The sequence below is a fragment of the Desmodus rotundus genome, chromosome 4, assembly GCF_022682495.2.
Source record: "Desmodus rotundus isolate HL8 chromosome 4, HLdesRot8A.1, whole genome shotgun sequence".
NCBI lineage: Eukaryota > Metazoa > Chordata > Mammalia > Chiroptera > Phyllostomidae > Desmodus > Desmodus rotundus.
The window spans coordinates 152584516-152607461 of NC_071390.1; the positions used below are offsets into that span (position 1 = coordinate 152584516).

Consider the following 22946-nt stretch of genomic DNA (forward strand, 5'->3'; position numbering starts at 1 on the left):
TAGTACAAATTGCACGCATATTTCAAGTAATAAATAGTTGATGAGGGAGAAGTTATTGATAGAATTGGAAAAATCACCATTTTCAACCTGGATATAATCAAGAATCATTCTAGGCAGTGATAATTGGTGATTTCTAAAATCATTAAGTAAAAGGCTGATGGGGAACTCGGTAATAAAAGGATAAGGCTGACCACACTAATCGTAATAGAACTACCAATAGGACAAGGGGACACCACAGGCCTCCACGTATTATGGGACAGGAAGTGCATATCTCCATGGGAACCTAATCAAGCCTCTATCTATCAGGGCAAACCAACGTGGGGTCTATGGCTTCTGAGGATCAGTGAGGCTTTGAAATCATACGCAGCATTTCCTGCATGTGTGTGTATGTGCATCAGATGTTTGTCATTTTCTAGGGAGAGAAACTACTTCTTTTATCGGACTATGAAAGTGACCCTGGGCAGTTTACAGGATAGTAAGAGGGTCATGGAACATGGCAGCCACCACTGCATGGATTCAGTCAATGAAATCTGAAATGTGGCAAATGCTGGAGGCAAAGTGACCTGATTTATTCTACAGATGAAAAGCATGAGGGCAAGAGGAGGGCTGATTGCATCCTCAACACAAGGCGGATGCACTCAGCTCGATTTGCAATGTGGTAAATTCTGCAAGCTACATGACCTGATTTCTTGGGAAGGGAAATCTGGAGACACATCAACCAAATACAATGTGTAGACCTCGGTTTGATCCTGATTAGAGCAAGTCAATGGTAAAAAAAAATTGTTTTTTGAGATAATTGGAGAAATTTGAACAAAGACTAGGTTATTAGAGCAGGGGTCCCCCACCTCCAGGCCCTGTACTGGTAAGGGTCTGGGCCCGTTAGGGACCAGGCTGCACAGCAGGGGGTGAGCTCGAATGTAAAGCTCTTGAATCATCCCAAAACCATCCGCCCACGCAGGGTCGGTGGAAAAACTGTCTTCCACAAACTAGTCCCTGGTACCAAAAGGTTGGGGACCATTGTATTAGATGATATTAAGAAATTGTTCTTAGTTAGATGTGATAATGATGTTATCAGTATGGTTTTTTAAAAAGTCCCTTTCTGCCATGTAATCATAGTGAAGTATTCTCAGTCAGATGATACGAGGTAGGAGTGGGGAAGGAAGTGGGGGAATAATTGAAACAAAGTGGGCAAAATTTTGAAATAGTTAAACCTGAGGGAGGGCCTGTGAGTGTTCATCATACTTCTCTTCCTAATTTTGCATGTTTGAAATTTTTTGTACTATACAGTTCAAAAATTCTCAAAGTAATTACTTGATTAAATTGCTATGGTGGCAAAAATACAGAGCAGAATCTTTGAAAATTTTAAAAAATAAGCAGAAATTAATATATTTCACATAGTTTGAAAATGCCCTCTTAATGTCAGCACTAAAATTAGATTGTTTTCTAAGTGATTGTTTTCTAAGTCTATAAGTTGTTTTTTTTTCTTACATACAGAAAAGTTGTCATTGTTTCTGCTATCCTTGCTATCTGGCATAACAAGGGGAAAAAACACTTTAAAAAAGGTTTCACACCAGAAAGGAGGAGAAAACTAGATATCGTTTCACTCCTATAATTTGTAAAGCACTTTCTTGTAAGTGTATTCCCTTCATGTATATGGGTATATGTACAAAGAATGAACCACAGGGTCATGGTCAGCACTAGAAGTGTCCTTGTGTTTAATCTAATTCAACATCCCGGTTTTACAGATGAGGAAATTCAAGTCCCAACATTCACGTTCCCAGGCAAGCACCCCCCAACCCTCATCAACATAGCATGTGTTATCCACAGAACCTTTATAGGGACAGATTTAACATATGAAAGCATCACTTCCGAAGTTGCTTAGTAAATATTCATTTTTTTCCCTTGGGATCCTTATTTTCACCACTACATCACTCTAGGTTACCATCATTAGATCAAAGCCCAGCTTCCTTCTTGGTTGCATCTGCCTAAATACTAAACATGTCTTGCACCTGATGGGTGAGTGATACTCGGCACCTAGGGCATGGGACCTTTGGATTCTATATGAAGCAAAGACTAAACACATAGAGCTCTCATCCATTTGGGAACCTAGGCAACATCCATATCTATAGATGCTGGGAATAGGAAACCAAACAAACACAGCTTTGACTCCTGTCATCCAAGAGGAGGTGACTGATATAAAATACTTAAGTCTAATAAAAATATTATAGCTATTATGATAGAAATAGGATAGTATACAATGTGGGCACAACTAGAAGGAAGTCAGTTCTGCCTGAGAGTAAGGTCAGAGAAGGCATCATATAGGGGGTGAGCTTGAGTATCTCAATTTTTGCTGATTTTAGAAAACAGGCCACAAAGTAAGAAAGGCACAAGGAGCTAGTTCAATGGCTAAAAGTAATTCCACAGGAAAATCACTGACTCTCGCATTGAATGCTTCTCTGAAAACTGGTAAGCCAGCTCTCAATATAGGCATCACCAGAGCACTAAGGAGGAAGGAGTCTGAGGGAGAGGAGAGGAAGCAGAGAGTATCTTTTAGCTGTGGATTCCAGGAGGAAGACCACTTCATTGGTCAGACCATACCAATCAGAAAAGAAGGCAGCACACCTTGAAACAGACATCAAAAGAGCTTATCATGAATGGAGGAACCAAAGGGCAAGCAAACTGGCGTCCAGGAATCCGGGGACAAGTGATAAAGTGGAGAGCCGGGGCCATAAAGGGCCTTGGGACTAGTTAAGGGATCTGAGGCAAGTGCATAAAGCACTTAAGTGGCACAAGCCAGGCACGAAATTAGGTGCGACCCCAAATCTAGCTGCTCATGCAAAAGGGATGGGGATGCCACCAGAAGGCTCCAGAATGAACATGGTCATGATTTCTCATACTTCTTAGATGTGTTTCAAATCATTGAGTAACTTCTGCCAACCCTAACCGTCTGCGTGCTACTCCAGTTCTGCAGAAGGACACTGTCCTGTCATGTCAGTTAAGCTGTTAGTTCTGTCCAAACACCTCCTTCCAAACAACTAACCTGTCTTGTAAGACATTTTTATACCACTGAAATTCTAGGATTAGTTTAAGAACAAGATTTTGTTATTTCTAAAATACACATAGGTAAATACTTACCAAATTATTAAGGTGTCTAAACATATGGCCATACGTGATTTATCTTGGATATAAGTACACAAAAGTCTTATCAAATTAAATATAGTTGCAACACACACTTCCACTCACACCCACGAAGGTAAGTCATGTATCACTCACAGGAAGCCTCGGAATCTGTTGAGGTCATTGTTTGGACTTTCACATTCTATCCTACTGGAGAATTTCTCAGGATCAACTTCAGAGTCCTAAAAATACATGTTCACACAGATATATTTTTAAGTAATAAAACAAGAGGAATTCAAGGTTAAACCTTTAAGTTTTAAGTGTTTATCCTTTCACCCATTCTTAAGGTAAAACTAAGTTATTCTTGCCACAAAGTATATGTCACAAATTGTTCAAATGAAGGAAAACATAAGCATAATTATGAATGAATACATCGGACCAGAATGGTCCTACAGCAAACATCAGCAAGCGATGAGCATGTCTGAGTCACGTACTGGAATCCACGCAGGACTCTGCAGAAGAGAGCTTCTACTCGTACGGCAAACACTCTCATCTAGAAAGCACTGAAAAGCTGAAAATGTTTTGTCATTGTTCTTCGACCATGAAGGTAGTTTCTGAGAGGAAACGTATATGTGAGCACTTTCAGTACCTACACACTTGATCCCAGCAAACTTTATTTACAAGTTAAAAAATAAGCTGGACATCAATATCTTATAAAATACTCAATGGATCAAACAATAATTCGAGAATGCTGTATAAAACCAGTGAGCACATAGGCAAAGTGTCTTTACAAATCATAGGCATGGACTCACTATGAACAAGCCATGCCAACCCTCTCTCATTTCCCTTTTTATTTTTATAAGACTTTTTGGCTAACAAAAAATGCTATGGATATAGCTTGTGAAATATTAATATATATTTCACAGCAAATATATGGAAAATATGAATTATGATCATACAATTTGATTTGCTAATAATATTTCAAGTTCTTTTGATGTACTAGAATCTGTATTGTTTAAATAGGTTAACTAATTGCTTCTTCCCAGTCCCACGTGGTACTATATTGGGTCTCTTTACAGATGCTGCAAGAGAGACACAAAGAGGATCAGTCATTTGTTAAAGGTCTCAAAACAAGAAGGTATTTAGAGCCAGGATTACATCAGGGAAGTGCTCACCCTTAATTGTGCTGATTAATTAACTGGCATCACCCTCAAAGCAGGTATTTAGTAGTATGTGATAGAATTCCACGCTGTACAAGATTTTTGCAAATGTCAGGTACAGCAATGCTTACAAAAGTGACAATGACAATAAGTTCAGAGGCATATCAATCACAGAGAATCCAAATACACAGGTTAAAAGGTGGGTCCAGTGTGGTATCAGGTGATGAAATGTACTAAAGATAAGGGTGTTCTTTGGCTAAAGCATTTTCTGGCTTATAAGTATAACACGAAGAAAATCTGACCTAATAGTAGGTGAGACTTAATAGTAGTTCATTTAAAATCAAGGGGGAGGGTAGAAGTGGAGGAGGGAGGTGGGACTGGCTGGGGTGGGGTGGAGGGATGGGGAGAAAATGCAGACAATTGTAACTGAATAAAAATAAATAAATAAAAATTTTAAAAAATTATTACTTTTAAAAAATGTTAAAAATAAAATAAAATAAAATACCATTAAAATTAAAAATACTTCATCTTAAGTGCTCCCAGAGAAAGGGAAGGAAAACTCACAGTTAGGCATTACATACGATGCCTTTGCATGTCATATATCACTTCAGCTGAGTCTCACAGCAATGCTATGGGGAGATATCATTTCCATTTGAAGATACAGAAACTGAAGCATAAAGTGTGTCAGTGACTCACTCAAAGTCACACAGTAATTAAATGGTGAGCTGGAATTCTTTGAAACTCATGTTAATTAATGTAACTTCAAAGTCCTTGTTTCCCTCGCCATAACACCGTGAAAAAAGTTTAGAAGCTCCGTGGCACGAGAAGCCACAAAACTCTTACTACTTGGTGTATAAGTAACGATGGACTTTTAAGAACAATGATCTATTTATGTCTCCAGCTTCAATAACGTAAAGTCTATGCTTAAGAAAGATAAATTAGAAGATGATTATTTCTATTACAAAATAATTTTCCAAATTGCAAAATCACTCTTTTTTTTACTTAAACTGATTGGGGTGACATTGGTTAATAAAATCATCCAGGTTTCAAGTGTACAATTCTATGATACATCATCTGTACATCTCATTGTGTGTCCACCACCCAACATCAAAATAATTCTACTAGGTTCCTTCAATTTAGTTCCAAAAATATATATGATGGCCAGACTGAAATGTTTGAGCTCCAAAGTCATTCATCCTATTATCTAGAAAATATAGCATACTTCCACTGATACTGGGAGCTGAATTGAACCTTCTGGGATTCTATTTTTTACTGGGAAAATAAATGTTAAAATCTCTTTATTTATACATGCAAAAATAAGCTTATCCTTTTCTAAAAAAAAAAAGTTAATGTCACCAACTGAAAACATGTAATCTACCTGCTCTGCACATCCTCGAACCACCTGCCTCTGTTTTAAATTGCTCTCTCCGTCCAGACCAGAAGTCTCAATATGACAGATTCCATCTGGATCGGTGGAGAAGAGTAAGACCATATCTGCAGGAATGACCTCGTTACAGGAAAGGCGAATAAAATCCCCAACTGTAACATCTTTCCAGCATCGATCAAGGTATTTTTTCTCTTTCCTAAAATTGAAAAAAAAAAAAGTTTAAAGAGGGTATCAAGCCAAAACCATATACAATAGTGTTTAAGTTTCACTATATAATTTAAAGCATGTTTAAAGTATTAAGGTGAATTTTAATCCATTAAATGCTAAAAGGGAAGCCAGAGAATTGTGAAACCTAAATTCCGTAACTTGCTTTACCTGGAAATTTAGTTACTAGCTGCTAAAACTTTTTTCAGCTCTTTTTTTCCCCATGACATTTTGAACCATTATGTTGTTTAAGTATAACTCTAAAATAAAATTAAAATCACTGTCTGATGGGTTTACGTATATATGTAGCAATTCCTGCACCTACCCTGGGGTCAGGGAGGGGTGAAGGGCCTGGAAGTGCACAAGGCACAGCGTCTGCTCTCCGAGAGCTGCCCATGGGGCAGATGGGATGGATAATTAAAGAAAACACGAAGAGATGGAATAAATACCCAGATACAACATTTAAAAAATCACACAGCCCTGACCAGCAAGGCTCCGCTGGTTGGGCGTTGTCCCGCAAAGTGAAAGGTCGCTGGGTAGACAGACCCCAGCTGGGGCACATGGCTGGGCTGCAGGCTTGGTCCCAAGTCAGGGCGCCTAGTGAGAGGCAGCCAATGGATGTTTCTCTCTCACGTCAATTTCTCTCCCTCTCTTTTCCCCTCCCTTCCCCTCTCTCTAAAAATAAACAAAATCTTTAAAAACACATCATTATATGACCATACTAACAGCTCTACTTAACATTTAATAAAAATACTGGTTAAAATAGTCAAGTCATTGCAACTGATTCCTACAAAACAAAATGGCAAATTTTATCTCTTTTTAACTGTAGTTTATTCATTTTATATATTAATTTTTTAAAGGAGAGATGCGTCATTTGAGCTTGACTTGCCTTAAACACTCTGCTTTATGTTAATGTTTTTGCCAAACTTCTCATGCCTTTTGATGCCAAAAACATGAATTATGCACCACAAAGCATTCTCCTCAGAGTAGAATGAGGACGTTTTTATCACAGAACATCATATCAGCTAGATAAGCGGCATTTCACACACAACACTGCCAACAAAAGTTAGGAAAGTCCGTCTCATTCCCCCATTGCCTCCCAAAAACCTATAAAGAACTGGTATTTGTCACAAAAATGCACTATTTTAAAGGCAAACATTTATTTTCTATTAGAATTATGGGGCTAAATATTTAAATTCATTGTCAAAGAAGCCTGAGAAATAGTTATATTCTAAGTTATATAACCTATATATTTTAAAAACTAACACATCAGATTAAATAGAAATGCCACGTTGGGCCAACACTTGTATAACTTCTGCTGTACAGAATTATATCAGATATTTCAAGAAATTTAGCCTAAGGGACTAAGAAGTACATTTTTAGAACACATTCTCCCAAAATACCTAATGCGCCACGATGAATCCAACTCAAAGAAATCCTTAACTAGCTAGAGTTTATCAGTTCACAGAGAAAGGCAAATCAATGGTTTATTTTGCCTACCAATCTTTCCCCTAATGTTGGTGCACACCAGTTCACTCTTCCAAGGAAGGAGTAACAGAGAGAACACCAAAAATATAGGCAGAGTCATATTTTGAAGGGTCAGTCCTACATGCCATATATTGGAGTATGAACTTCATTCCATAGAAAATGGGGAGTCACTAAAGGTTCACAAGAAGAAGAATATGAGCTTATTTCTATTTGATTACTCCTGCATCAGAATAATGGATGGATTGTTGGGTGCCAGGCTAGTCAGGAGCAGGAATGGCCATGAAATCAATGGGAAGTTACTAAAATAATTCAGGGATAGGGGTGCAGATGGTCAGAATAAAGGCAGTAGCATCAGGAATGAATAGCAGGAACTTAAATCAAGACATTTTGGGTACTAGAGACAACAAAGGTTTTTGACTTACTACATGCACTAAAGTGATAATAAAGATAATGAAGAGTGATCAAGGAAGACACTAAGGTTTTGTAAGATGGACGGATGAATGGCCTTTTTACTACGTCTCGGATTTTAGAAACTACTGGTTGCATCACAGGGGCGGTAATAAATTCAGTGTGGAATTAAAGCTGTGCAGCAATTTGAAGGTTCTGATCTGACCTAGGTACACAGAGGGCAGCTGGCTGCAGATAAGGATATGAGATTCCTTAGGAAGAAAGATTTCAAAGTGAGAGAGAAGTGAAAGAAGACACAAGAGAAAGAGATGTCAGAGAAATCAAGGGACAAGAAAATTTCCAAAAGGGAGCAATCATGGGGGGCAGGCAGCCAAAAATGAGCCATACCTACAGTATTTGGTTATTAGGATATCTGATCCTGGAGAAAGGCAATGAGCATGAAATTGTTGATGGGGAGTGTAAAGAAGGGAGACCTCCAGTGAACCCCCAAATGATTGGAAGTTGAAGAAAGAGAATATTTCATAAGTTTAGCTATGAAAAGAATAAAGGGTAAGAGTAGGAACTGCAAGGAAAGGTAAGTCAAAGGCCAGAGCAGGAGAGAATTGGGCATTCACAACAGATACAGGGGAGGAGCCTAGGGAAAAGGCGCTGTAGAAGACAGAAGACACAACCGGGGATGTGGGCTGAGGCAACACAGAAACCACAAGGAATGGGATTAAGCATACAGATGAAAGGATTAAAATTACAATAAAGGGAGTTACCTCTTTATCTAAACTCAGAAGAAAGTGCAGATGCGGATGATGTAAGAAGGAATTTGAGTTATACAATTCATGCTTAATGGCCTCTACTTTTTCAGCTATAAGGAAATTAGCCGAGAATTTGTGAAGGTAGGCAGTGAAGACAAACTTAAATATTAGGGTTAAAGATTTTATTTTTCTTTTAAATGTAAGTAAAGTTTCTCTGAAGGAAAAGTTTATTTATTCTACACTGGAACAAAATTTAAATGGAGCCAATTTTGCAATTGAATTAACTTCATTTTTCCCCCATTGGGTGCACATACCAGAATTTTTTTTTAAAAAAAAAATAGCTAATTTCCCAATAGCCAGCTAGTTTATGTCAATAAACATCTGATCTTAATTTATGCCAGATAGCACATTAGTGCTAATCACACAACGAACACACTATGGCTCTATTTCACAAGTGAGAAAAAATCAGGCGCTGACAGGTGAAGTAACCTGCTTAAGGGCACAGAGCTCCTAAATGGTCCCGGAATTTGGAACAAGGCAGGTAGCTTCATACACCATCTCTCAAGAAGTAGACTTATTCCCAGTGACAGCCACTTACTGATGACCACCAGACTTAAAACATGGTTTAGTTACACATTACAAAGTGATTTCAAGATCATTGCTTTGGAAAATGTCACACAAGGTAATTAATTTAGGAGACCACTGATACATATTCTCACTGCAGGAATCATTAAGTTCTACGAATTTGTGAGATAATCCTAAAATGTTAATTTTAGTGAGCATCTTAAAACTCCTAACATCAACATGGACATTTTCAAAGATCAGAAAACAGTGTAAGTTCCTGGAGGGCTGGCAATATATTTATTTTTTGTTTAAGCCTCTGACTCTCTCAGTGCCTACCCCACAGCAGGCACGCAAATTTGTTGAATGACTAATCGTCTTGTTTTCAACACCCTCCTATTATCCTTGGAAACAAACCTGAGAACCTTACAAATAGCTGCGATTTTAAAGGCAACATTAAGAAAGTCAAGTTTTCTACAATAGTTCATAGTAACTTAATTGAGGTGTAATAGGATTTAAATGTTTAATTTCTATACTAGTGTTTGTTATTTCCCAATGATACTCTCCCAAGGAAAATTAAGTGCCTTGTGAAAGATCACACATTACAAAATAAGAACCAAATTATCTGCATAGAAACGCTAATTTGCGTCTTCCATGAACTTGCAAAATGTAATGGCTTCATTCTTTCACCCTAATTTTGCTCAAGAACAATTTGTTCTCTGAAGCGATTTCTTTGGAATTCATACAGAGAATTTAAGTTAGCACATTCAAATCAAGAGGCATGGTTTTACAGCATGCCTTAATTTCTTTAAATCCTATAATCTATTTTAAGAACCATTTTAGGGGAAAGGGTAAGCGTAAGCATTCTTTCTTTTACAATATCAAACCAAAGCACATCACATAGAATATGGATAAGAAAGACATAGTTACCTGGTTCTATGATGAAATGAAATCATAAATAGATATCTTGAAATAGACCTTAAACAAATGAATGGAATACTGAATCTCATCTTTACGTTTATATGTAAATCATCTAAAATAGATCTGGACTATGTCTAAAAAGACCCCTGAGAAAAAATTATACCAGGTCCCCCATTACTCAATTTTAATATTTATGTAATCGTACAGTGTTCTAAGGATTTGTCCAATACTGATTTAATAAACTCATAATGTGACAAACCTAAACTCCAGCTAATAGTTATTACTAACCTATAGTGGTCATTATAATGGCTAGCCTTTACTTAGCACTTAGAAAGGGACAGGCATTATGCCTACTTTTTTATTACTATTATATTCATAATGAAGGGAACCGAATTTACCTAGCTTACATAACTTGCCCAAGGCTACACAGCTGCTGAGTGAGAAAACCAAGATTAGAATTTTTTAGAACAATCTAGAAAAGCAAACAAACACATTAGAATCGAATCAACTCTAAACTAGCATTAAACAATCAGCAATTATTTATATATAAAAATTCGTATTTAAAATATGTATAAGAAGTATGTTTTCAATTTGCTAAATTTGGTGTTAGATGGGTAATCTTAAAATTGAGGAAAATCCAGATTTTGTCCAACATATGATCATTGCAAAATACTACTTCCTACAGCTACTTATTAAGGGTGAGACTCTTCCACATTTCACTTCTTTATCCCTGGTATATGATAAGGCCTTAAATGTTATCAAATGATTGATGTTGTCAAATGATTCAAGTAGACTCAAACCTAGATATCCTTACCCTGACTTGGTAACTAGAATAGAATAGACTCTCTAGTCTGACAAATTTAGAATGACTGTTTTATGTACTTAGACTCTATATGAGCACTAAAGTCAACCCAAGAAAAGTACCAAATGCTCTGGCATCTCAGAAGGCAGAGGGACGGCATCTGTCCAAGGAAACCTGTGACGTCTTTTCAAAGGCAGAAATAGGTGCCTACGTTTGGGTTCAAAGCTGTGTTTTAGATCTTTACATTTTCCCCAATAAGTCAAACTCCTAACTTCAAAATCATCTCAAAAGGGGCTGATGACTTTGAAGCTTCTTCACTCTGTAGCCTTTCCTTCCTTCCGGAGCTTCTGCAGTGTTCCTATTTGCCCAGCGGGCATTTCCACTCGGAGGCCTGCCTTGCTATCATTTCTAATGCATTCTGCCTGAGGTGAATTTAATGTTTGGTATTTGTATGAGATGTTATTTTATCTCTGAAAGCTCAAAAATCACAAAATTCACTACATTTGGTTGGGTTCTTTAAATTTTTTTAAAAGGTTTTATTTATTTATTTTTAGAGAAAGGGGAAGGGAGGGAGATAGAGAGGGAGAGAAACATCAGTGTGTGGTTGCCACTCACATGGCCCCCACTGGGGACCTGGCCTGCAACCCAGGCATGTGCCCTGATTGGAAATTGAACTGGCGACCCTTTGGTTCGCAGTCCTTGCTCGTTCCACTGAGCTACACCAGCCGGGGCGAGTTCTTCTTCACAGTATTTCTTCTTTGAACCCCTTCCTGTACTTTGCATTTACTCCCAGTGATGACCTGGATTGATTAGTAGAAACAGATCTACTTTATTAGTAGAGGCTATTCCCATGACTCAAAGAGACCAATATTTCTGAAGTACCACATTGCTTCTTTTACCACATTACCTCTCCATTTAAAAGACAGATTCTCTACCACTAAAGGAAAATATCTGTGAGGGCGAATTTTAGGTGTCAACCTCACTGGGCCACGGAGTGTCCAGATATCTGCTTAAACATCTCTGCGTGTGTCTGTCAGAGTGTTTCTGGAAGAAACTGGCCTCGAATTGGTATACTGAGTAAAGCAGATGGCTCTCCCTGGTGTAGGTGAGCATCATCCAATCTCTTGAGGGCCTGAAGAGCAAAAAGGTAGAGGAAGATTGAATTTACTCTTTGCCTGTTGAGCTGGGACACTGAACTTCTGACCTCAGCGCTCCTGGTTCTCAGGCCTTCAGACTGGGAGTGAAATCTACACCAGCAGCTCTCCATCCCTCAGGCTTTCCAACAACATGGCCAGCCGTACTGAGACCAGCTTGCAGACGGTGGGACCTCTTGGCCTCTGTGCCAATTACCTATAATAAATCTCATTCCTATTGGTTCTGTGTCTCTGGAGAAGCCCAACTAATACAATGTTCACGCAGTAGCCTGGTGGTGGAGTCCCTCCACAGTAGGCCTTAAATTTCCACTTTAACTTTTTATTGCTTATTGTTGCTCTTTTTTTTTTTTGGTTATTCTCATCAGGCCAAGTTAATATATTCACTACCTTCAAAATACTCCATAAACCTTCCTACCTCTGAATTGAAAACAAGCGACACCACAAAGCTGTTTGTAAAGCACTCAACATATATGATTCAGAAATCTGTTTACAAAATTGTTCTAATGATGATTTCTTCAAAAAATAGAGTTCTCATGAAAGGGAACCTCAGAGAATTAACAATATAAACTTTGTAATTCATTTTCATAAATGCCACATAAGTAAGGACTTAAATATATTCCTTTTCTTTGATCTAATCATTCCATTTCTAATTATAATGGTAAAATAATCATCGATCTTCAAAACTTTTGTATATATGATACTCACTGAAGCATAATTCTCAAAATTATGCTATGTGGGAAATATTTAAATAAATTAGTCATATGAGAGACAATGCAGCTATATGGCTATTAAATAACTTTCTTGAAGGATAAAGACATGGGAAATGCTTATGGTATATAATATTAGGCTAATAGGATGTGGATACAACAATGTAGTAGTATCTCAGCTTGGTGAAACAGACAATCTGCATAGGACTTGAGAGAACATGCCACAGTGTTATAATCAGTTGTTTTTGGGCACTAGCATTGTACGTATAATATAACTTGGAAATGTAGGCATATAGTGTACAGTAACGTTCAAAACTCATCTTAATGGCCTTTATTCGTGGCTATGCAGGCTTTCTATTTCATAAAAATTGGGGACACAAGTCTCTAACACAGCAAATGTGCTTCTGAAAAGACCTCCTGTTGGGAATACCCTCTGTTGTGGCTGCAGTGCGAAGGGTTGTACCAGCCTCTATCTTTGAGCCCCGCCCCCCAAAACCAGAACATTCTTCCCGTTTTTCAGAATCCCCCTTCTCCGCAACTAGCTCTGGTCTTCTCTTTTTCATGTTGCCTCTTGTTTTTCATATCCTTTCATATTTTTCATACCCCATCCTTTTCAAATCCCAAACTGTAACAACTAGGATGAAAAACTATCTGCTTGTTTTCCTTCTTAGGGTTTAAAGTTTAATTCTTTCAGTTTCACGTATAAGTTATAAAAGGACTTGACTTCTGGACTGACAATGTCTCGCCCACTTTTGTTTTCCTGTGACACATGAATTCAATTCACTGGAGGCTTTGATTAGTGGAAAACACCACCGCTGCCACCACCACCACAAAAAGGGCCCTGGCCACACGTAAGGGGGAGAAAGCTACATTCTGCCCGTTTCTAAATGGCGCATGTGTTTTCCCCAGGAACACTCCCGTTCCACTCACCTACTGTAAACTTTAGTGACCAAGTTGTTGATCTGCTTGTCAATTTTGTATTTTCGGTAATCCTCCAAGCCATCTTTAATTGCGATAATTGTAAGGACCACCACCAGAGGCAGCATCGTAATTTCCTTTTGGAAGGCTTCTACCAAAGGCACCCAGTTCAGGACGACTAGAAACAGGAAATACAAGTTGGCGGCTCTGCAAAACAAACACACACAAGGAGGTGTTCACAAATCACACAAACACCTAGAGAAAAAGCGGCAACGCCGGGGGTATCTAAGCGGCCCGGGATGCTGCGAATGTGGCCCAACACAAAATCATAAACTTACTTAAAACATGAGATTATTTAGTGATTACATGTTGCAATGCATTTAATGTGTGGCCCAAAGACACCAAAAGTTTGGACACCCCTGCGAGGGTGTTTTCTGATGAGTTCCTATTAGTTGATTTTAGATGCTACGGAATGAAGAACTAGCAAAATCTAACAAATTTAAGCGAACAATTTATTATCCCTGTAGACATCCAGCTCAAGGCATACTTTAATAAATAACAGGTATTATTTATTAAATATATAATAGTAAATATTTACTATTGTATTTACAGTCTTGAGTGTTAACACATAAAGCATAATAGAAGGTACTATTGTCTTTTTAAAAGTTAAAAAAAAATACCCTTTCCTGTTTATTAAACTTTGGGACATTGAAACACAGGCTTAGGAGAGATGATTAGATAGAAAGCATTGTTCTATTCATTTACCTCCCAGCCTACAAAAGTGGAAAAAGAAAAGAATTTGACATTAAAGCATTGTAAAAATAAATTTTTAAGTAACCCAACTTTCTACCCTTCGGAAGTTAATTTGTATGTCCAAGCGCTACATTCAAATAAGGTTCAAAGTAAACAGACAAGCCTGAGAGGGTTTTTTTTCCCCTTGAGACCAACCCTTCTATTTCTGCTATTGAAAGCCACTTTCTCAGGAACTTCCGCCATTCCTCCATTTACATATGCAAACACTGCTCCAGGCCCTCTCCAGCAAACGCAAGGGGCCCTTTTCCTTAAAAGAAACAAATGGAATCTCAACGCTCCATAGTCCCTTGAATTTTCATCACATTTTTTTCCCCATTAATCTATACTCATTTCTCCTTCCTCACCTCCAACTCCTTTTACTCTGAAAATTTCTCCCTTAACCCTTTTTGTTACTCTTTTGGCTTAAATTATTTCCTGTGAACTGCACCCAAACCTACAGTGCTGGCCCTGAACTCTTCAAGGTTCAGATTCTCATTCCATCAAGTGCACTAGATTTCAAAGTCCATAAAAGACAGACACACCCACAGCATTTACTTTCATTGTTTTATTTTAAGTTTATTTATTTTTAGAGAAAGAGGATGAGAGAGGTAAAAGGAGGGAGAGAAACATCTATGTGAGAGAGAAACATTGATGGGTTGCCTTCCCCATGCACCCTGACTGGAAAGGAACCCAAAGCCCAGGCATGTGCCCTGACCAGAATCGAACCAGCAACATTTTGCTCTGCGGGATGACACCCGACTAACTAGGCCACACAGGTCAGGGCCACCCATAGCATTTAAATCCATTCATTCAGCAAATTAACATTTGTACTTTAAACACATCCACTAGTCAATAAATGCACAGAGAGTAGATGATGAGAATAAATACTGAATGCTGGGAGTCTCTGTACTGACATTAGCATCTTAAACTCAACATTTACAAAAACAAAATAATCTTCCAGCCAAGCTTCTTTTTTATTTGTCTTGAATTTTTCTGTGAATTTTCCTGGTCACTTCAGCTCAACAGGGTCACTTCATCTTTTTACTTAATTCCCCCTATCTAATCTGCAGTGTCTGTAATGGACTATCTTCCTTTTCAATCCCACACTGATCTAAATTCCGGTCTCTGCTACAACTCACCAGGATATGCACCGTAGCTTTCTAAATGCTCTCTCTGCCTTCAGTTGGCCTCTCAGTGTGTGAGTCAGAAAGGATTACTTCCAAGGCCTCAGGGAAATCTGTGCTGCTGCTTTTCACACACCTGCCTCCACCTGACGTGTGCTCGGCTGACACCTCTGCCCTGAGTATCTCGCCCACCCTCCACAATTACGTACAAATGCCACTCCCCCTTCTCCTGCTACAGCTACCTTATTATTTCTCTTTCGGAGGCTTCCATCCTACTTAGCAGCACTTTATATAACACTCATCATGCTATGACTTTTCATAGTTTGTATACACATCTCGTTTCTCTTGCTAAATGGCGAAGTCCACAGAGAAGGAACACCATTTAGGCTTGCATTTCCTTCAGTGCCTACATTCATAGGACAGAATCAATACATATATATTAAACTGAATTGTATTGTTTCATGTAAGAACATCTTACATTTGCATTTGTTTCAGAGCTTTATCTCTCCATATTATGAAGTAAGAAAATACTGAAACGGGGCATGGTTTAATGGAAAGATCACGCGAGCAAAAGTGAGTAAACTCAAGGCTACGGCCCCTTCTCTGCTGCTTATCTCTTGCCTGGGACTGGCTACAGCGCAACATCAAAGCTAGTTCCCTAATCCAGAAGATGAGGGTAACGATATCTTCTCTGGTCAAGAGAAGGCACCTTACCAATGGTACAGTGCTTTCCCAACTGTAAAATGCTGAGTGGAAGCAGTCATCATTCCACAATGTTTCCTACCAGAATTGTCCAAGATCCCTTCACAAGTCTTAGCCTTAGGTAACATAAAATGTTACAAAAATGCAAAGTCTTAAACATCATCTAGAATGACAAAAAAATCTAAGACATTTTTCAAAAAACTACAAGTACCTGTGAAATTGTTCAAATAAATTTCTCGGCACAAAATTCAGAAGTGTGTACTTCGTCGTTCGTATTCGGTTATTCACGTAGGTTCCAGAGAACTTTTCATACTCTTCCTTGAAGGGCTGGAGGTGGGGAACAACAACCCGGTGCCTCCCTGCCAGTCTGGGGGTCTGAGAGGACTTGCACCCGCAGGCAAGCAGCGAGGAATAGTCGTATGGCCTCTCGTCGTCGCCCCGGTTTGCACCGCCCATCAGCCGCTGCCAGTGATACCTGGCCCATTGAAGAGGCTCAGTCATGTCCAAAATGCAGGGAGATCCAGGCTGTGTAGGTGATCTGGTGAAACAAACAAAAACCCACTAAAATAGTCCTCTTATGCTTCTGGAAAATCTTGAAGAAGAGTAAGGTTAGTAAAATTAAAAACTTTTTTCTATAGCAAATAAATATATGGCCCAATGGTTCAAGGTATAAATGGGAATGTAAAACTAGTATTTGGAACTCTATGTTAATCAAAAATTTTTATTAAGTAAAGGAGACTCCTTCTGCCTCCTGGGGTAATCTTCCGATCATCTAAGTAACAAGAGACAGCACCGAAAATGCCACGCCATAACTTGATGCAAATAATTTGGGCCAAATGTACACAAGTCCCTTAAATGATCTGATCATCAGTTTTCTCCTCTTTGAAATGGAATGCCAGACGTGACAGAAATTGTTGTGAGGATTAAAGGAACACCATGTAAGTCACCCGCCATAAAGCCGGACACAGAGTAAGAAGTCACTAAAACACTTTCTATGGAGATTACAAAAATAGTCACAAATTCTTTCCATCCCTATATGCATGTCCCTTCACCATCAAGCCAGAGTCTCCCTTATTTCAGCAAGTTACTCAGGGTTGTTTACTATAAAACAAAATCTAACTCATACAATCTCTTCCTTATTTACAAGTTTTTCTCATATGGTTAGTGAGTAGGTAAGGTTGATTCAAATCAAATATTTCTAACTCAACAGTTTCTGCTTTGAAATGTTCACATGCATCATTTATCTTTACACCCAGAGTAGCTGGCACTTAGTAGATGCTGAATAAAGTTCCCCTGATAGCTAATGAGCATGTCAGCAAAGGAGCAAACGTGTGGGTCAAGGTCTGGAGGCCTTGGTTCTACCCTTGTGTTATCAATGAATGTACTTATCATCTTAGATTGGAGCTCTTTAAGAGCTCCAATCTAAATAAATAGATTTTTATTAGTAAATAAATAAAAATCTGTGGGTGTGTCCTGATAATCTGAAGTTTTAACAAAACTCCCCAGATGAAGTTTGACTCAGGTGGCCTATGACCTCATCTGGAGAAAATCTAAGTGACCTGCTAGAAACTACGCTAGCCTGGAAACACAGAGATGATTAGGACCTAGATCCCCTTTACCGAGAGCTCAAGGTCTAGGCGAGGTGTCTATCTCCTATAGATAAGGGGGGATGACTGTACTTGTGTTTTCTCAAACTTAGATCTTTTACTCCTGCTTCTAATGGAAGGAAAGCCAAGCTGAGCCATAAATGAGGAAACGGGGTGTTTCTGTCTCCTTGTCTCATACTCACAGCTCTTTAACTGGAGTCTGCCAGGCAATCAACCAGCTAAGGACAGTAATTCGCTCTCTCAACTGTTCCCAGGGGTAAGCACAGACACCCAGGAGGCAAAAATCTTTAAGGAACAATTTCGCGTGAAGCATTTTCAGTATTTGTCAAGAACATCATTCATAACCCTAAGCTTTAGCCCTCTCCACAAAGAACTGATTTGTTATGGTTTTCTGATAGTAAACAAAATGGTCCCATGCTTTGTTTGACCTAATATTATGCCACTCATTGGAACCCTGTCTTAAGAACTGACATTTTTTTTTAAGCACACAAAGGACCAAGCGCTTAAAAGTCAATTATCATCACTCAGAACCAGAAGGAATGGTTTATGTTTTGAGACTCCACTCCTGAGTGAGCTGCTGCCCTTACAGGTGGGGAGATTTAGCATTTCGTTAACAAAAATTACAGCTTACCTAGGGTTTTATTAAAGTCTCCATGCTCAATTTCATTTTTAGTTTAAGAGCAACTACTGCTACGCAAAAATGTGAATCACAACAAACTTCCTGCTGGTTGGTGATGGGAAGAGCACCACTAAGGGTTTACTCTGTGAACATCTAGGACAGGCCTGCATGTTCCCGGGCTGAGCATGGCCCCTTGGAGCCCAACATTACCCAGGAATGCAGTGTCAAATCCCCCCTGCCTCTGGGCACCTCGCTTTAGTGAACTCATATTAGCATTTTAACCAGAATTTTAAAGTTAATCAATAGGACCACAGATCCTAAAAATCAAGATTCTTAACATACATGTTAACACTGGCAGAGAGGGGTTGAATCTGAGATTAATAGAAACCAAATGCTATATATATACCCAAGTTGCAATACTATTTCACAACAAGATAACTATAAAATAGAAAAAAAAGTTTCACTACAAGTAATCAATTATTACCATTACAGAAATATCCAATATATTAAAAATCTGTACATTTCTTTATAAATGGTACAAGAAAATTATAAGCCAATTTTAATTATGAATATTGTTAGAAAACAATAAAATTTAGCAAAATAAATATAACTCTGGCTATGGAAATGTGAATTGCCATAATCTCTTGGGTGTCACAAAATGGGAATAAAGAGGGAATAGGTGAAGATTGTTAATTTTTCTTTCTTTGTTATAATGAAATGTATTGATTTATAATTTTAAAAAATTAATTTTCAAGTTTTCAAAGGAAGAAGTTATAATTAGTAGCTATGAAACAATCTAATGCTAGTCTAATGCTACGCTAAGCATTAGGTGTGCGTGATGCTACATGATCCAATGTTCTATTCCCTCACAAAAGCTAAAAAAATCTGTAATTAAAGTTTGAAAATCTATAAGCTATCACTTTTAGGCATAAGATCAATTAAGATCAGAAATAAAGACATATAAACTATACATTGCTAAGAAAATAAGTATGTAATAACACTTGTATAATGATTACTGCTTACAAAATACATTTCACATGTCCTTCACAACTTGGTATAAAGTTTCACTTCCAAGTTTCAGAGGAAGAAACAAAAAGTCAAAGAGAATTTTTATAACTCAAGGCACGCAATTATCTGACTCCAAAGTCATGCCTTTCCAACTATACAATTCCACTAATCTATATGAATTTTAAAATAATCCAATATGTTCATTTAAACTATATTATTTCTAATTATAGCATTTTTTCTAGAAGATATTAAAAACTATCCTCCTTCCATAAGAGTGTACCTAAAATATTAATAACAGATACTATGTTCCTTCTTGTATACAGATGTATTTGAAAGCAGACAGTGTTCAAAAATCCTGTTTCCCTCGCCAAACGCTCAATGGAAATTTTGCAGCAGGCCAGACTGTCAAAGGTAAATACAGGATAATGAATTCCCTTGGGCCCACTTAGTGTTTAAAAATCTCTGAGGTCATCCCCAGCCAACAAACAACTTGAAATATATTCATAAGCTCACTTGTCTAAAGGAGAAAACATTCGTATGCACAGTGATTTCAAGAAGCTTTGTGTTCGTGACTGTAAAAGTCCAGGATGGACCAGAATGTGCTGAGCCACAGTGCACACCTGCACATTTCTGACTCAGCAGGTCTGGGGTGGGGCTCACAAATCCACATTTCTAGTAAGTTTCCAGGTGATGCTCAAGCTGGTCTTTTGAGCACACTTTGAGAACCACTACTCTATGCTAAGTCGATTTATTTCAGTATGTAAAGTTGAAATTAGGAATAAAAAGTTAATTAGACAGCGCTGCTGTTACTGGGTGGTCCATCTCCTTTGAGTGTGCAGACCAAAGCTGTACACCAACGACTTGACAGCCGATACAAGCAGATCCTCTCATCTAAGGCTGGAATTAACTACAATAGCGAAAATCGAGTTTACACACAAAAATCCCCAGCGGTAGGTGATGAGGCCTTCAGGACTGATTCTTCCTGCAGATTTAATACAGTTACTATCAGTTTCAATCAACATTTCCAGAAGTTCGGCAAGGGAGAACAATGAGTCCCAGCTTTGACAGACTTAAACCTTCTTCTCAACCAAGATGAGAAATCACTAACAATGTAACAAAGTTCTTGTATGCCCTAAACCTTAGAAGAAAGCAAATTTATCTATTAGGGTCAATAAAAAATGGAAAGAAATATTGTAGTTATTAGATGGGAAAATTTTCACAGTAGAGTCAAGATATGAAAATCTTCTAAACCCGTCTGTCACAGGGAGCCCCTCTCTGAAACACAGTGAGCCCTGATAGAACTCAGGCTTGTTCCAATCTCAGTCATCTCTGACCTACTTGTCCAGCTCTCTCTATAAGAAGCTTATTACCCCAAGGAAACCGATTCCTTATCTGACAGGCAATAAGCAGTAAGATTATTTGCTGTCTTCACTGGTTTCTTTATTGCATCTGTTGCCAAGGTGACATGTTAGCATGGCTCCCTTAGTAATTATTATCCTGCTATCTATAAAAAGAAAACGTGTTTTTCTTCATCCCACATAATCTTTGGAAAAGAAGATAAATATAAACAGTTATAGGTGTAGCTAATATGGGCTTTGGTGCTGCCAAGGGTCAATTCATAGGGTGGGGAAACTGTGGATGCTGAACGATAAAGTCACATATCCTCAGTGATCTCCATTGCGTGGGAGGAATCCGATTTGCCACATAAAGTCATCTTAAAGCTCTGTGTACTATCTAATCCTTCCTGTTAGTTATTTCTTGAATGGAATCCCCAGTATAAGCACATATGCTGTATTTTAGATATATGCAAGAGGCCAGGCAAGGGTATACATGACCAAAAACATTAAAGTAATTACTTTTGATAATTTTCATGGGAAGAAGCACTACATTGATATATAAAAATAAGTCATAGTAGTCATAGTACCTTTCACTTTTACTACTAACAAAGAATTCTTTTTGATAGTTATGTCATTTTTAGGGTGCTAGTGGGAAAAGGTCAACTCTAATCAAGCACACAGCTTTATGCATCTTTAGAAAAGAATGCTTACACCAAGCTCACTGAGTTCCAATTCATTTAACAAACAAGACCTGAGAATCGAACACTGTGGTTGATGCTGGGAAAACAGAAACCAAAGACACTGTTCTGCCTCACAGAAGCAGCTGCTAACTCAGACTGAGTGAAGACACCCTCCACAGCTGAGGAAGAGTCAATTTTGAATTTTCAAATACAACATGTTTATTTTGAAGGAAGACAGAGTCATAAAATATGACTGTGGTATCTCAATATATTGCCTTGTACTGGGAAAAGTTACCCATTCTGTTTTTAAAAATCCTCACCTCAGGACAATTTTTCATTGCATTTTTAGGGAGAGAGGGAGGGAGGGAGAAACATCTATGCCAGAGAGAAGCATCGATGGGTTGCCTCCCCTACCTGCAGACTGGTGATCATCCATCCGCGTGTGGACAGGGATGTCTGTGCCCGGGCCAGGGATCCTTCGCACCCACTCGGGGGACTAAACCTGCAGCCTAGGTACACAGCCCAAACGGGAATGAATCCGCCACCTTTCGGTTACAGCCAACGAATCCACACCAGCCAGGGAAAGTTACCCATTCTTAATGTTTCCAAGATACGTTAAATATAAAGAGATTCATCAATATTCTTGTGTGAGAATTAAGTATTTATCTCTCCCTTCAGACACTGGAAGCTTTATTACCTCTCATCTTCAATATATCTCAGCTTTTTCTTGAAGGCACCACACCTCCAATTGAGTTACCTTTTGCTAATGCTTGTTAGGCTCAAAACTGGTTTAAGCCAGCATAAAGGCAGGAAAAAATGTTACAGTGGTTTGCGGCTCTCCATGTTATTGGAAACTAAAAAAAAAAAATGTCACTGATATGGTAAGTTACCAATATATCATAGACTAAACTTAAAGCTGAAAATATATGAACACACATTAAAATTTTAATGATAGCACTTTTAGCTGTTGTCTTCCCTGTCCATTGTGGAAGGAATGTTGATCTTTTTTGTTCGCTGCTACAGCCTAGGCCTCAAACAGTAAGTAACAGGCACAGAGTAGGCTTTCACTGTGTATTTGTGGAACAAACATATGAATGAATGAATAAAATAACACCTCTCTTACACGCAGAATATCTGTGACAATCTTATATATCCTGCCTCTAGAAGTGATGTATGCTTAGTTATTTCATGATATATTATAGTTTTTATTTTGCATGCTAAAGTATTACAGTTCATATTAAAATCTGTAGCATGTCAGCTTAAAATGGCCACTAACAAGACTGTAACAGGAAGACACAAAAGAGGAAATAAAACAAGTAGAATCTGTTTCTAAAACTAGCCGGTCATTTCTATTTCAGTGGGCGGAAGTTCTTCTGAGTAACTTGTTTTTTTCAGACAACTTAAGGTTTACCCTTTAAGTACCAAAAAATAATTTCATCCAGGGCAGAGATCATCATAATATGTGTTCTCAATTTTCCTATACTTTACAAGCATTTTAAATAAG

General features: G+C 38.2%; 1 protein-coding gene and 1 pseudogene across 1 annotated transcript in view; one reads left to right on the plus strand and one right to left on the minus strand.

The window, feature by feature from the left end:
* ATP10D (ATPase phospholipid transporting 10D (putative)) overlaps positions 1-22946 on the minus strand; it is a 76639-nt gene that overhangs the window by 44249 nt on the left and 9444 nt on the right. Inside the window, exons 2-5 of the mRNA XM_024573860.4 lie at positions 16403-16729; positions 13586-13780; positions 5656-5860; positions 3274-3359 (exon numbers count right to left, since the gene is read on the minus strand). Coding sequence (XP_024429628.2) covers positions 3274-3359; positions 5656-5860; positions 13586-13780; positions 16403-16692 — 776 coding nt within the window. The 5' untranslated portion in view covers positions 16693-16729. The remainder of the gene's footprint in view (positions 1-3273; positions 3360-5655; positions 5861-13585; positions 13781-16402; positions 16730-22946) is intronic.
* Positions 14232-14354, plus strand: LOC112316952 (small nucleolar RNA SNORA36 family; annotated as a pseudogene).